Raw genomic sequence first — 14,080 nt, 5'->3', positions numbered from 1 at the left:
CTCTACCTCCCAGATGGAGCCCCAAGAGTCAAAAACCTCTGAGCACCTCTCTGCCCACGGGCTCTTCGGCAGCCACAAAGTTTGCATTCGTGTGAGAAGGAAAAAAATCTCTTATAATACGGATATTCAATATATATTGCAAGTCAGTCGAGGCTGAGCCAGCCGTCACCTCCACTAACGTCAAGCCAGGGCGCGAGCCAGCGCCTGCTCCCCCCGAGGTCTTGGCATGGAGGATGCCCCAACTCGGTCTCCCTGGGGACTCGGAGGGGCAGCTGCCTGCATCCTTGCTGCCCCTTGGGGAAGAAAAAGGGGACCCCCTGCCACAGTTGTCCCCCCCCCGCCAGCTCACGGGGACGATGTGGGCTCCCTGCTCTCAGGCTTGTCGCTTTTGGAGGACTTTGGCTTCAGCAAGATGAACCTGTTGAGGAGGTCGGTGTCCGAGCTGGCCTGGGCGCCCGCGTACGCCTCCCCTGGGGATGAAGCAGAGGGTGGGCTCGCACTGCGGGGTGGGGGGGGATGGCCCGGGGGTCGGAGGAGCGGCAGCTCCTCGGTGGGGGACGGGGACACTCACCGGCGTAGCTGGAGGACTCGGCCATGTTCTGGGAGCCGGTGATGTGGTGCCAGTAGGCGCTGCGGGGCAGCATGGTCGTGGGGGTGCAGGGGTAGGAGAAGTGCTCGGTGCCCTTGTTCAGCAGCTGTGGTGGACGGGGTGGGGGGGTGAGGGTGACACAGGGTGCCCCAAGTCCCCCCCCCCCCACCAGCTGTGTCCCCAGGGTGGGCTGGAGCTCACCCTGACGTTCTTCTCCATCTCCAGCAGGACCCTCTTGTGCTGCTCAGCGATGGCCAACGTGGCGCTGTGCACGCGCTGGTAGATCTGCTCGCCCTCCTGCGTCTGGAAGGTGTAGAGACCTTCCCCCGCGTCGCACATCCTGCGGGGACAGGGCACGGGGCGTCACCGGGGTCCCCAAGCCGAGGGATGATAAAAAACACCCCCACGCCCCCCCAGGTGGCAGCTGGCCCAGCTTCCCATGCTTTAAGTGCTGTCCCCATGTCCCCTCCACGGTGCTGACCTGGGACCAGCTCCGTCCCCAAACCTCCCCGACCGTAGGACACCCTGTGCAGGCTGTGGCCATCACCCCGGCGTTAGGCCTGTCCTAGGGTGATGGCAGCAGTGCCGCCTCCCGGTGCACCCAGCACCAGTGGTGGTCCCCGTCCCAGCGAGGGTGACATCTCACCGTCCGGCCTCGAAGGTGAAGCGGGTGGCGTCGCGCCCGTAGCGGCGCAGGGAGCAGAGGGGCCAGGAGACCAGCTTCACCCGGGGGTTGTGCGTGTCCCAGAGGTAGATGTTTTCGTGGGTGATCTGCAGCTTGCACTCGCCGTAAATGTCCAGGTTGGGGCAGGGGAGGAGAAACACGTTGAACCGGTCTGGAGAGGGAGAAAAAAAAAATAAAATAAAATAATTCAGGGGGGCGTAGCGAGGCCGAGCCCCGAGCGAGCGCCCCGCCACCGCGTGCTCACCCGTCTGCTCGCACTGCACGCCGGGCGCCAGCAGGTCGGGCTCCCCCAGGCTGATGTCGTTCAGGCGGGCGCCCAGGCACTCCACCGACAGCGTCTTGTACCACTCCTCCGCCTCCAGCTCTGCAAGGCACCACGGCAGCCCCTGGGCGACCCTGGCCAAACCGGGGTGCCCCACCCGGCACCCCCATCCCCTGGGCGCTGCCCCGTACCCGAATCGCAGGTGAAAGTCTGCGCGGAGTCGTCGGTGAAAACGATGGCCACGGCCTGTCTCTTGGTCTCCTTGGGCAGGCGGGTGATGCACTTGACGTTGCTGATCTCAGTGACCTGCGGAGGAGGCGGAGGGGGGAGCGTCACCGACGGCTGCACCCAAACCCAGCCCCGCTGCACCCAGAGCCTGGTGGCACCCAGACCCCAGCCACCACTGCCCCTAGACCCCAGCCCCTGCTGCACCCAGAGCCCACCCCCTGGGCTGCACCCAAATCCAGCTGCTGCTACACCCAGATCTGGCCCCTGTAGCACCCAGACCCTGGCCCCTGTGGCACCCAGACCCTATCCCCTGGGCTGCACCCAAATCCAGCTGCTGCTACACCCAGATCTGGCCCCTGTGGCACCCAGACCTTACCTGCTGCTGCACCCAGACCCTGGCTGCTGCACCCTGACTGGCCACCGCTGCACCCAGATCCTAGCCACCACTTCACCCAGACCCTGGTCCCTGTGGCACCCAGACCCAGCTGCACCCAGACCCAGCTGCACCCAGACCCAGCTGCACCCCCCGCCGGAGTGCACGGGGCGACAGCCACCCAGCTCCAGCCCAGCAAGTTTAGGCAAGGAAGGACCCACTCCGGCACGGGGCCCTGCCAGCGGGCAGCACCCCAGCACCCCTCCACCGCAGCCCCCACCTTGGGGCACCCGCGCAGGCACGCTGACTTCTCATCCGGGTACTTCTCCAGGCGCTGGGGCCCTTTGCTGGAGGATTTCCGGAAGACCAGCCAGCACCGCCGGTAGATCTGCCGGACAGAGAGAACGCGGGCGGCTGCCACGGTGCGAGTCGGGGTCCCCGTCCCCACCCTGTCCCCATGTCCCCATCTCCTTCCCCAGGACCCCTGCTTGGTCCTGCTGACCCCGCTGGCCTGGGGACAAGAGGGGACACTGGGGATGGGGCCATCCCGGGGCTGCCATCATCCCCCCTGACCCCTGCCGATGCTAATTACGGAGCTTAATTAACGAACATGGGCAAGGCTCCCAAGGGGACCCCCATCCCGGCGTCTCCCTGTCCCCTCTCCCGCAGCCCCAGCCTCTGGGGGTGGCGGGGCCATTGTCCCCAAGCATGTCCCCCCCCTTAAATCCGCTCCCTCTTTGTTCTCCTTAATTAGCGTGAAATTACCCAGCATGCTCGTTGCTGCAGGCTCCAAGCGATGGAGGTGAGCAAGGAACCCCCCTGACCCCCCACCTATGGGTGCTGCACGCCAACACCCCCCTAATTTGCACCCAGCAGCCCCCCCCCCCCCCAGCGTGGGGCATCCCCGGTGCCAAAACTGGGTGTGGAGGGAAACTGAGGCACGGGGGGGGGGGGGAGTGGGTGGGGAGGGCTCAGGGCCACCCCCCAAGTCCCCACTGTGACCTGTGTCCGGTGAGGGGGTGCCACCCAGTGCAGGATCGGGCCCCCTGGGGCTGCTGGATGATTTGGGTACCAACAAGTGGTCAGCTCCCCCCCCCCCCGCACCCAAAATGCCACTTATTTAACCCAAAACCAGGGGCGCCGGTTGCCACGAGAGGCGACGTGGCCGGGGGACCCGGCCACGTCGCCTCTCGTGGCAACCGGCGCCCCAAATTCATTGGTGTCCCCCCCCAATCCCCGAGACCCCCACTCACCCCCAGCTTCTTGCTCTTCATCCTCACGTAGCCTTGCTTGATGATGTCGTTAAAATTTGTCGCCATGGCGATGGCCCGATGGGGTGGGGGATATTTTGGGAGGGGGGGGGCTGCCTTCACCTTCGCCCCCCCCTCTCCATCCTCTTCCTCCGTAACCCCCCCCCGCCTCACCGCCGGCCCAGCTTGGTGCTAGCGGCGTCCCCCATCCTGGCTGGAAAAGACAAATGACAGATCTACGGGTGACATCTTCCTCCTCCTCCTTCTCCTCCTCCTCCTCCTCTTCCTCCTCCCTTCGCTGCCTGAACCATCTGAGTGGAACAGTCCGGCGTTAACCCCTGCCAGCGCGGCAGTGCCAGGCCAGCACGCACGAGTGCTCCCCGGCCATCAGCCCCAACATGTGTCCCATGGGACACCCACGCTGGACCTCGCCCAAGGGTCTCCATCACCTCTCGTATCGCCCCTCCTTCCTCCCAGGCTGCTCGTTTGGGCAGCAACATGGCCCTGGCTGCTGGGTGTCAGTAGGGTTCAGTGTTAACGACCTCCTGCCCGGTCAGGCAAGCTCTGCTGAGGGGTGTTTTGGTCCCAGTACCGGGTGCCAAAGGGACCCCAACTCCCAACCTTGCACCCCTCCGACGCAACCCAGGCTCCCTCCAGCCCCGCCACGAGGTTGGCCTCGCTCAGCCTGGTCCCCGTCTGGTCCCGGGCGGCGGGACCAGACAGGGACCAGGTTCATTTCCCAGCTGGAAAAATCCCCTATAGAAGGCAGTAACCTAGGAAACGGGATGGAGCCATCCCCAGGGATGCTCGGGAGCCACACTGCTCCACGCCGGTGACACCCCGGTCCCCAAAGCCCCGGCACCCAGGAGCATCCAGCCCCATCCATCCCAGAGGGGCCATCCCGCAGCGACTACGCCCCAGTGTCCCCCTCCAGCCACCGCAACCGCCACCATGGCCTGTCTGGGTGCCACCGGGCTGGCTTGTGTGTGTCCCCTGCCCCCCAAAAGCCAGGCTGGCCCCACTGCCTGGGCCCCCACGCCTGGTCGTGGGGCACTGGGGGTGGCTCGGGGGTGGCCTGTGGCTCACTGGGATGGGGGAGTGGGGGTGATGGGGGCTGGGACAGCACCCTAGGGACCCTCCGCCATCCCCAGTGGGTCCAGCGCTCACCTCAGAGGGGGACATCCCCCCCCCATCACCCCATGCACATGAGCACCCCAAAGGAATTCAGAGATGCTGGGGGGGGGGGGGGCACCTCCTGCCCCCCCGCCCCGATCTGTCACCTCGGACACCCCCAAACCCGGGCACCCGGCACCCCTCCATCACCCCTAGGTCTCCACCGCTCCCACCGGCATCACCCCTCCCTGCGCTGTCACCCCCCCGGCCGGGCCCCCCCCGACACTTGTCACCCCGGACCTGGGCCAAGCGCCGTCCTGTGCCACCCCCCACCGCACACCGGTCCCCCCCCGTGTCGTGTCCCGGCCCCCCCCCGGCCTTACCCGGTCCCCCCCCCCGGCTACAGGCGGCGGCCCCGGCGGCTCGGGCGGCTCCGGCGTCCGGCTCCGCGTCGCTGCGAGCCCTGGAGCCGCGCGGCCCCGCCCGCCCCGGCCCCGCCCCGACCACGCCCCTCCAGGCCCCGCCCCCAGTCCCGGTCCCCCCCCACCCCCCCACCCCGGGCTGCCTCCTCCGTCCCCCCAGGGCCCGGCCTCGCCCGGCCCAGCCCAGCCAGAACCACAACCGGCCGCCCTAGAAGAGGCTTTCTGCCTGCACATCATTAGGCTTCAGAGTGAACGCCCCGGGGCAACTAATGGGCGGCAGCGGCGGCCTCCCCCCGAGCTGCTGCCCCGGGTTGTCCCTCGACTCAGGTGGTGGTCTCCTCGTCCCTGTCCCCCCTTCTGTGCCCCCCAACCTCTGCTTTTCGGGGCCCCCACTGAAACTGCCTGCAGGCACCTCCACCCCCACAGCCTCATTTGTTGGGCCATAAAAAAAAGAATAATCGCTGCAAATAAAAGGGCATTAAAAAAACCCGCGAGCAGCAACGAGCCGTGCTTTTAGCCAATCAATTAAAAGGCAGAGCGAGGGGATTAGCTCACTGAAATATTAATTTTTAATAAGGTTGTGTCTGAGCTCCTCCAGTGCCCCGCGAGGCCCCGCTCTGCGGGCTGGCCGCGGGGGCTGGGCTGCAGGGGCCTGGGCTGGGGGGTCAGCACCCACAGGTGAGCACCCCTGCTGCCACGGGCGAGCACCCTGCACCCACAGATGAGCGCCCTTGCCCCCACGGGTGAGCACACTGCAGCCACGGGTGAGCACCCCTGCACCTCCCCAAGTGCGAGCACCCTGCACCCACAGATGAGCACCCTTGCCCCCACGGGTGAGCACCTCTGCACCCATGGGTAAGCACCCCTGCACCTCCCCAGGGTGAGCACCTCTGCACCCACGGGTGAGCACCCCTGCACCCAACGGCAAGCACCCTGCACCCACGGGTGAGCGCCCCTACATCTCCCCAGGGTGAGCACCCTGCACCCCCGGGTGAGGACCCCTGCATCTCCCCAGGGTGAGCACCCTGCACCCACGGGTGAGCACCCCTGCATCTCCCCAGGGTGAGCACCTCTGCACCCACGGGTGAGCACCTCTGCACCCCCCCCCCAGTGCGAGCACCCTGCCCCCACGGGTGAGCACCCCTGCACCCATGAGTGAGCACACCTGCACCCACCAGCAAGCACCCTGCACCCACGGGTGAGCACCCCTGCACCTTCCCAGGGAGAGCACCTCTGCACCCACGGGTGGGCACCCCTCCATCTCCCCAGGGTGAGCACCCCTGCACCCAATGGCAAGCACCCTGCACCCACGGGTGAGTGCCCCTGCATCTCCCCAGGGTGAGCTCACTGCACCCATGGGTGAGCACCTCTGCACCTCCCCAGGGCAAGCACCCTGCACCCACGGGTGAGCACCCCTGCATCTCTGCAGGGTGAGCACCTCTGCCCCACGGGTGAGCACCCCTGCATCTCCCCAGGGTGAGCACCCCTGCACCCAATGGCAAGCACCCTGCACCCACGGGTGAGCGCCCCTGCATCTCCCCAAGTGCGAGCACCCTGCCCCCACAGGTGAGCACCTCTTCACCTCCCCAGGGTGAGCACATCTGCACCCACCGGCAAGCACCCTGCCCCCACGGGTGAGCACCCTGCACCCACAGGTGAGCACCCCTGCATCTCCCCAGGGTGAGCACCCCTGCCCCCACCAGCAAGCACCCTGCACCCACGGGTGAGCCCCCCTGCACCTCCCCAGGGCGAGCTCACTGCTCCCACGGGTGAGCACCCAGAGGTGCGCACCTCTGCCTGCCCGGCCGCAGCCCTTCGGACGCAGGCACCTCCATGGCCATGAGCCCCCCCGCAGCCCCCACTTACCACTTCATGGGGACGGGCTTTACCCATGAACTGGGCTCGTCCCCAGGTGTGGGGACAGCGAGGGCAGTGGGGTGACACCAGCAGCCACACATCCAGCCCCACGTGCGGCTTGCGGAGAAATACCCTGTCTCCCCGATGCTTCCCCCCCGGTCCCCTCCATCCTCGCTCCCGCGTGGGGACAAAGCAGCCCCCACCAGAGCCTGGGCCCCTCTGGGCTCTGTATTTATAATAAAAAAATCATATACAAATACATACATATATATAATATATATATAAAAGCAGGCAGGAGAGCGTGGCTGGCTGCAGGGCTCGGTGCCCCTCTCTGCCCTGCGCCGCCTCCTCCTGGGCTGCTCAGCGATGGTGGCTTTGGTGGCCACATCTGTGTCCCAGGCAATGCCGGTGACCGAGGGGCATCGGATACTGTCCGAGAGGCAGCGGGCTTGGAGCATCCCTGGGCAAATTCCTCCCTGCCGTTCCGTGCCTCAGTTTCCCCATCTATACAAGGGTCACCGCATGGCGGGGTCCCGCGGTGACAGGCACTTGTGGGCAGAGGAGCGCCATGGGACGTCCCCGCGGCGGTGGTGCCTGGCCCTGGGCTCTAGGGCACCTGGATCTGCAGGTCCTCGTCCTCGTCGGGATCGCTGGTGCCATCCCCGGTGTCGTCGGGGCCGAAGCGGGTGCTGCGCATCTTGCCGAAAAGCGGGGTGCTCTGCTGCCGCCGCAGCCTGCCGAGGGAGAGCTGCTGGGGTGGGGGGCGGTGGGGCGCAGCCCCAGGAGGATGCCGAAGCCGAGCCTGTCCCCCTGCACCCCCGCAGCATGGCTGCACCCCGGTGGGACCCCCGTTTCTGCGTCTCGCACCAAGCGCCGGGTGCAGGATCAGCCCCCCCATCCTGGGGCTGACCCTCCGGCATGGGGCTGGGGAGCCCTGGATGATGCTCGGCACAAGCAGGGCACCGGCTAAAACCCTCCAGGGCTGGACTCGGCCACGCCGGGCATCTTGGACCCAACCGAGAGTGCAGAGCGGAGAGTTGTCCCCCTAAAATGGGGCTCCCCCCAGAAAAAAACAAAAGTCCCCATTCCTGGGAGTCTGCGATGGTTTTAGCTCCTCGCTCGTTCCTCGCATTAAAATTCATCACCGAAAATTTATGAAGCAAATTTGAAATCAAAAGGCCCAGGACCCGGTCAGATCCGACCAGTTCGCTGCGCTTTACTGGAAAGCATGAATTATTTAAGGGTGAGCGCACGGGGAAGCTGGAGAGGGGGAAGATGAAGCCTCCATTATTCCTCCATGATTTAATGAAGATGTCCCAATAAAATAAAGGAAGATTATAAACACAACCCCCCCAGCGCCTCCCGGAGATGCGGCATCGATCTCTCACGGCCATTTCAGCTCTTTACTGCTGGAGAGGCGAAGCGAGGCCAGGGAAAAGTTTTTAAGGGCAATAAAAACCACCTCCCGCCTCCCCAAACCGGCGTGGGATGCTCGGAGCCTGCCCCGACCCTGGGTACCGGCGAGTGAAATGCCAAGCGGTGTGAAACTGGGCTGTACTGGGCTGCGGGCAGCCTTGCGCTGGTTTAACTGGGAGCTTGCAGTGGGGCGAAGGCTGCTCCCAGGATGGCTCCACGCCCTCCGAGGACGTTGGAGGGACTTTGGCCACGCTTAGCCCGGGGTTCAAACCAGGGAGATGCTGTTGAGGGACGGTGGCGAGGAGAACGTCACCCCACCCCTGGGTCCTCGCTGGTCCCCACCGTGGTCCCCCCCCCGGTCCCCCGCTCACCGGGACTGCAGATGCTCCAGCTGCACCTGGAAGCTCTCGCTCTGCTCCGTCTGCTCATCCAGCGACCGCTGCAGCTTCCGCGTCTGGTTGTGGGCCTCATCCAGCTGCGGGATGGGATGGAACGGGGCTGTCGGCAGCCGCGGAGGGAGCGGAGCTGCCCACCCCTGTCCTCTCCGCCAGCACGAGCCTCCCCACCTCGTCCTCGGCTTGGGCCAGCTCCTTCTTCAGCTCTTCCACCCTCAGGCGCAGTTTCTTCACCTCGCCCTCGTGCTGCTCCACGCGGCGGTTGGCGTGGGCCAGCTCGGCCATCTTCTCCTGGTACTGCTTCTTCAGCTTGGTGTGGATGTGCTTCAGGTCAGCCAGCTCCTGCAGCGGGCACGGGGCAGGGGGCTGAGCGGGTGAGAGCCACCCCCACTGACGGGTGCCCCCTTCTCCCTCCCCAGAGACCTCTCCCACCACCCCACCCCATGATAGAGGAGCTGATGGAGCAAGGATGGGGTCACTACCACCCCTTAGATGAAGGGCGGTGGCAGAAGTTGGGCTTGAGGAGGTCCTGGGGGGGTGCTGAGCCACCGCTGAAGTAACAGTCACCCAGGGAGGGGGTGGCGGGGGATGGGACCACCCCCATGGCACCTTGTTCTTCTCGAAGAGCTCGGCCTGGATGGTTTTGAGGTCGGTGTCCAGGGCGCTGGCCGTCTGGCGCCGCTTACGAGCCAGCACCTCCTCCAGGTCCTCGATCTGCGCCCGCAGCTTCTTGTTCTCCCGCTCCAGGTTGAGTTTCTCCGTCTCCAGCCGCTCCCGCCGGCCCCACTCGGCCGCGTTCTCCGCCTGCAGCCGTTCCATCTGGGACAGGGACATGGGGTGGCCGGGGGGCAGCGGGGACCCCCCTCGCCGCTCTCTTTGCCCCCCGCATTGGGGTTGGGCCTCACCTCCGCGCGCAGCTCGGCCAGCTTCTTGTCCATGCTGGAGCGAGCGCCCAACTCGTCCTCCAGGTCCTCGGAGATGCGCCCCAGCTCATCCTGGTGGATCTCCTTCAAGATGTTGAGCTGGGGAGGGGGAACAACACAGCACCCAAGGTGGACAGCGAGCACCCACCTTGGGCCACCCAAGTCCTGCCCGCACCCATCCACACAACATCTGCGGACGGACCAACTGGCTCAACAGCACTAATCAAGACCCTTAATGAGCACCCGGGGGTTGAGGAGGTGGCTGCGGGTCACCATGTCCAACCATCAGGACATGCCACCCGCCAGGGGACAGGCCACCCCCCCGGGGCACCCCTGGTCCCCAGGCACCTCGCTCACCTGCTTCATCACCTCCTGCTTGTTCTTGTTGAGCTCCTCGTACTTGATCTTCCACTGGCTGAGCTCGCCCTCCAGCTTCTCGATGCTCTTGCTCAGCGCCAGCTTGTCCCTGGGGAGAGGCAACGCTGGTGACAGCCGGCAGGACCCCATGGGACGTCCCATCCCGGTGGGGACCGGGCTGGGCTCAGCTGGCACCCCGCGAGGATGATGGCCTGAGCACTCACTCCCGCTCCTTGAGCAGCACTTTTTGGGACTCATCCAGCCTCAGCTTCAGGGCGGTGACTTTGGTGGCATCCTCCTCCATGACGCTGACGTCTTCCCAGAGCAGACGGCTCCGTTCCTGGCGGGCGAAGGAGGCCCGGGGGCCCCGCTGCTCCCAGCTCTCATCCTGCTTGCTTGTCAAGATGTTTTCCATCAGCTCCAGCTCCTGCGGCGCCGTGGGTGGCCCGGCACAGGGGACAGGGAGTCACCCGTGGGTGAAGGAGCTGCCCTGGCTTCTCACCCCCTACAGCACCCAGTCTTCACCCCAAAACCAAGAGCGTCCCCCCAGCCAAACCCAGCAGCCACCCTCCCTCCGGTCCCCAGGGACCCCCCGAGGCTGATGGAGAGGGACCCGTCCTCGACGGGGAGCTCCCATACACCACCACGCTCTGCTGCCAGCTCCTGCCTCGCTGGAAATTTGGGATGGGGGAACACCCATTTATTACACCGACCTCGCCGCGACCGCCACGTGGGCGATCTTCTACCGGGCTCCACGAGCGCGTGGTAAACGAGCTGCAGAGGTTTTCTGGGGACGGGATTTCCCCAGGGACCAAGCGGGGAGCCCACGGGGGATGCTCAGATTAGGCTCAGATTTGCCGCTCGGCAGCCCTGGACTGAACCGGCACGGCACGGCACGGCACCCCGCGCGGTGACCTCTGCGCTGTGACAGAGCCGACCGGCAGCAGAGAGGGGATGGCCGGAGCAGCTGGGAGCATCCCTGGCGTGGCTCTGGTGTCCCCTCCTTCCTCCTCCTCCTCCTCCCTTCAGCACAGACCTCTGCCAGAAGCCCGGACGGACACCCTGGCATTCCAGCCATCGCTGGGAGATGCCACCAGCACTGCTGAAGCCACTGTCCCCTGTACTGGCACACCGGCTTCTGCTTAATGTCCCCAAAGGGAAAGCCCGGAGAAAGGGACCAGAGCCCGTGCCAAGGTGATCTCAGGGCTGTGGGGGTCCTGGACCCCCCCGCGGCACTGCTCTGAGAGGGGTCTGACCCCCCCAACGCTGTTCCAGGAGGGGTCTGACCCCACGATACTGCTCCGAGAGGGGCCTGACCCCCCCCATACTGCTCTGAGAGGTCTGACCCCCAAGGCTGCTCCGAGAGGGGCCTGTCCCCCCCACACACACACACTGCTCTGACAGGGGGCTGACCCCATGGCACTGCTCTGAGAGGGGTCTGAGCCCCCCATGCTGCTCTGAGGGGGGTCTGAGCCCCCCATGCTGCTCTAAGGGGGCTAACCCCCCATGCTAATCCAAGAGGGGTCTGACCCCCCTGTACTGCTCCAAGGGGGGTCTGCCCCCCCATACTGCTCCCAGAGGGGTCTGACCCCCCCCCCCCGTAATGCTCTGAGAGAGGTTTCACCCCCCCGTGCTGCTCCGAGAGAGGTCTGACCCCCCCACACTGCTCTGAGAGGGGTCTGACCCCCACCACGCTGCTCCGAGAGGGGTCTGACCCCCCCATACGGCTCCGAGAGGGGTCTGACCCCCACCACACTGCTCCGAGAGGGGTCCGACCCCCACCACGCTGCTCTCAGAGGGGTCTGACCCCCCCCCACTGCTTCGAGAGCGGTCTACCCCACCTGCACTGCTCTGAGAGGGATCTGCCCCCCCGTACTGCTCCAAGAGGGGTCTGACCCCCCCCGTAATGCTCTGAGAGAGGTCTCACCCCCCCGTGCTGCTCCGAGAGGGGTCTGACCCCCCCACACTGCTCCTAGTGGGGTCTGCCCCCCCTGCACTGCTCTGAGAGGGGTCTGCCCCCCCGTAATGCTCTGAGAGGGGTCTGACCCCCCCCCACTGCTCCCAGAGGGGTCTGACCCCCCCCACGATGCCTGCCTTTGGGGGTCAGGGAGTGACCCCACGAGCACCTGCAGGCAGCGGTGGTTTGGGGGTGCACGCAGGCAGCTACCGGGGCTGAGGAGCCCCCCCTGGCGCCCCGCCAGCCCTGCCCACCCTGGGCAGCACCCCCCCCCACCCCCCGCCCCCCCCCTCACCTTGGCTTTTTGGGGCACCTCGGCCCCCACATCCCGCACAGGCTCCCGCTCGGGGTCGGCCTCTCCCTCCGCCCCGTCGGTGTCAGTCGGGCTGCCAGCGCCGGGCAGGCCGTGAAGCCGTGCCGGGGGTCGGGCGGGCGACGGGCGCTCCTCCGGCCGGTCGCGGTCCCGACGCAAGCCGGCCAACTCCTTGGTGAGGGCTTCCAGGCGATGCCGCAACTGCCGGACCTCCTCACGGGCCCGGTTGCGCTCGGCCCGCACCTTGCTCCATTTCTCCCGCCAGTTGGCCGTGCAGTCCGACCACCATCGCATCGTCTTCTCCATCTGGGCCGCTCGCGCCCGCGCCTCCTCCAGCTCCCGCAGCCGCAGCTCCTCCCGCCCTTCCCAGTCCCCTTCCAGCAATGCCGGAGGAGGGCCGGGCGAGGGGGTCCCGCTGGGGGGGGACGGGGAGGGCTCGGGGGCCAGCAGGGCCAGCAGCGAGCCCCCCGGCAGCGGCGGGGAGCCGGCCAGGCGCGAGGCCCCGCTTTGGCTCATGGCGGGTCTCCCCTAGGGCATGGCCGTCACCATCGGGGTGGCACCTCCGTCCAGGGACCTGCGGGAGAGAGGAGGGCTCAGGGGGTCCGGGGGGGCTGCAGGAGGCGGCTGGAGGGAAGCGGGGGCACGGCCCCTGGGTTTGGGGGGGCGGCACGCTGAGGGATGAGGTCCCTGGCATGGGCCCTGGTCAGGTCCCCGGTGAGGACTCCGCTGGTGTCCCCAGCCGGGTCCCTAATGACGACGCCGGCGAGGTCCCCGGTGATGAGCCCAGCAAGGAGCCAAGTGACAGCCCCAGCCAGGTCCCCAACGAAGACCCCGGTGAGGTCGCAAGCAAGGACCCCGGCAGGGTCCCCACTGAGGGCCCCGGTGACGGCCCCAGCAGGGTCCCCAGCGACGAGCCCGATGAGGTCCCCAGCGAGGACCGCAGCCCACCGCCCAGTCACCGGCACCTCGTCCCAGCTTGGCACTGCAGCAGGCACCAGCCTGGCCCGGGGCGCCTCCGCCAGCGCATTGGAGGCAACACCGGCTACATGTTATCTGGATGATGTCATCCACATGAGGTCATCCGGATGACGTCATCTGCGAGCCTCCAAGCCCATCCCCGGTGCTGTGGCGAGGGGGGGATCCGGCTGCACCTCAAAAGCTCGAGCGAGGGTTAAAGCCTGGATCCGGCGCCAGCGAGGCAGGAACAGCTCCGGAGCAGCGTGGCGGCAGGATGCGTGCCGAGGTGGCTGGACGCGCTCTCCGGTGACGTCGCAACAAAGGGCCAACGCTGACCGCCTACGGCCTGGCATGGACCTGACATCCCGGCTGGGCCAGGCGGATAAACCGCCCCAGGAAACCTTAATGGGAGGCTGCTGTGTGCCCTAATGGGATAAGTACAGAGTCTGGCCACGGCCAGCCCGCAGCCTCCCGGCAGGTTTTTGGGACGGTGGAGCCTGGACCCGCCGCTAAATCCGGCCGGGCTGTGAGCGTCGGTGCCGGAGCAGCGGGAGCATCGGCTGATGGCGGTGACGTGCTTCGGGCGGGGGGGAAAAATTCATTTCTTTGATGGTATTTGCCGAAACGGTGAAGTTTTGGTAAAACTTCAAGGCGAGCCCCAGCCTGCGCTCTCCTGCTGCCCACACGGGCTGCTGCCCCGTGGGGGGGAACCCAGCTCCCGGCAGGATCGGGCCCCGGCAGACCCCCCAGCACCCGTGCAATGCCCACGGGAGCACGGGCATCCGTGCGATGCCCACGGGAGAACCGGCACCCGTGCAATGCCCACGGGAGCACGGGCATCCGTGCGATGCCCACGGGAGAACCGGCACCCGTGCAACGCCCACGGGAGCATGCCCGGAGCACGGGCACCCATGCAACGCCTGCGGGAGCGCAGGCACCCACGCAATGCCCGTGGGAGCACCAGCACCCCTGCAGCACCCACA

The 14,080-nt window shown here is 66.7% G+C and overlaps 2 protein-coding genes across 2 annotated transcripts; both read right to left on the bottom strand.

Moving 5' to 3' along the window:
• Window positions 1–321: 321 nt before the first annotated feature.
• DOK4 (docking protein 4) lies at window positions 322–3,473 on the bottom strand. The gene is made up of 8 exons (XM_059824832.1): window positions 3,391–3,473; window positions 2,418–2,525; window positions 1,728–1,842; window positions 1,519–1,638; window positions 1,236–1,425; window positions 791–929; window positions 572–695; window positions 322–470 (listed from the first exon to the last, which is right to left on the bottom strand). The coding sequence occupies exons 1-8, from the start codon at window positions 3,454–3,456 to the stop codon at window positions 346–348; spliced, it is 987 nt and encodes a 328-aa protein (XP_059680815.1). The 5' UTR covers window positions 3,457–3,473; the 3' UTR covers window positions 322–345.
• Window positions 3,474–7,102: 3,629 nt separating this feature from the next.
• On the bottom strand, window positions 7,103–12,656 carry CCDC102A (coiled-coil domain containing 102A). Its single transcript, XM_059824961.1, has 8 exons — window positions 12,123–12,656; window positions 10,095–10,297; window positions 9,871–9,979; window positions 9,496–9,612; window positions 9,200–9,409; window positions 8,762–8,932; window positions 8,567–8,670; window positions 7,103–7,513 (listed from the first exon to the last, which is right to left on the bottom strand). The coding sequence occupies exons 1-8, from the start codon at window positions 12,654–12,656 to the stop codon at window positions 7,387–7,389; spliced, it is 1,575 nt and encodes a 524-aa protein (XP_059680944.1). The 3' UTR covers window positions 7,103–7,386.
• Window positions 12,657–14,080: the final 1,424 nt, after the last annotated feature.

Source organism: Gavia stellata, chromosome 15 (assembly GCF_030936135.1).
Source record: "Gavia stellata isolate bGavSte3 chromosome 15, bGavSte3.hap2, whole genome shotgun sequence".
NCBI lineage: Eukaryota > Metazoa > Chordata > Aves > Gaviiformes > Gaviidae > Gavia > Gavia stellata.
This window is presented reverse-complemented; position numbering and strand designations above follow the sequence as displayed.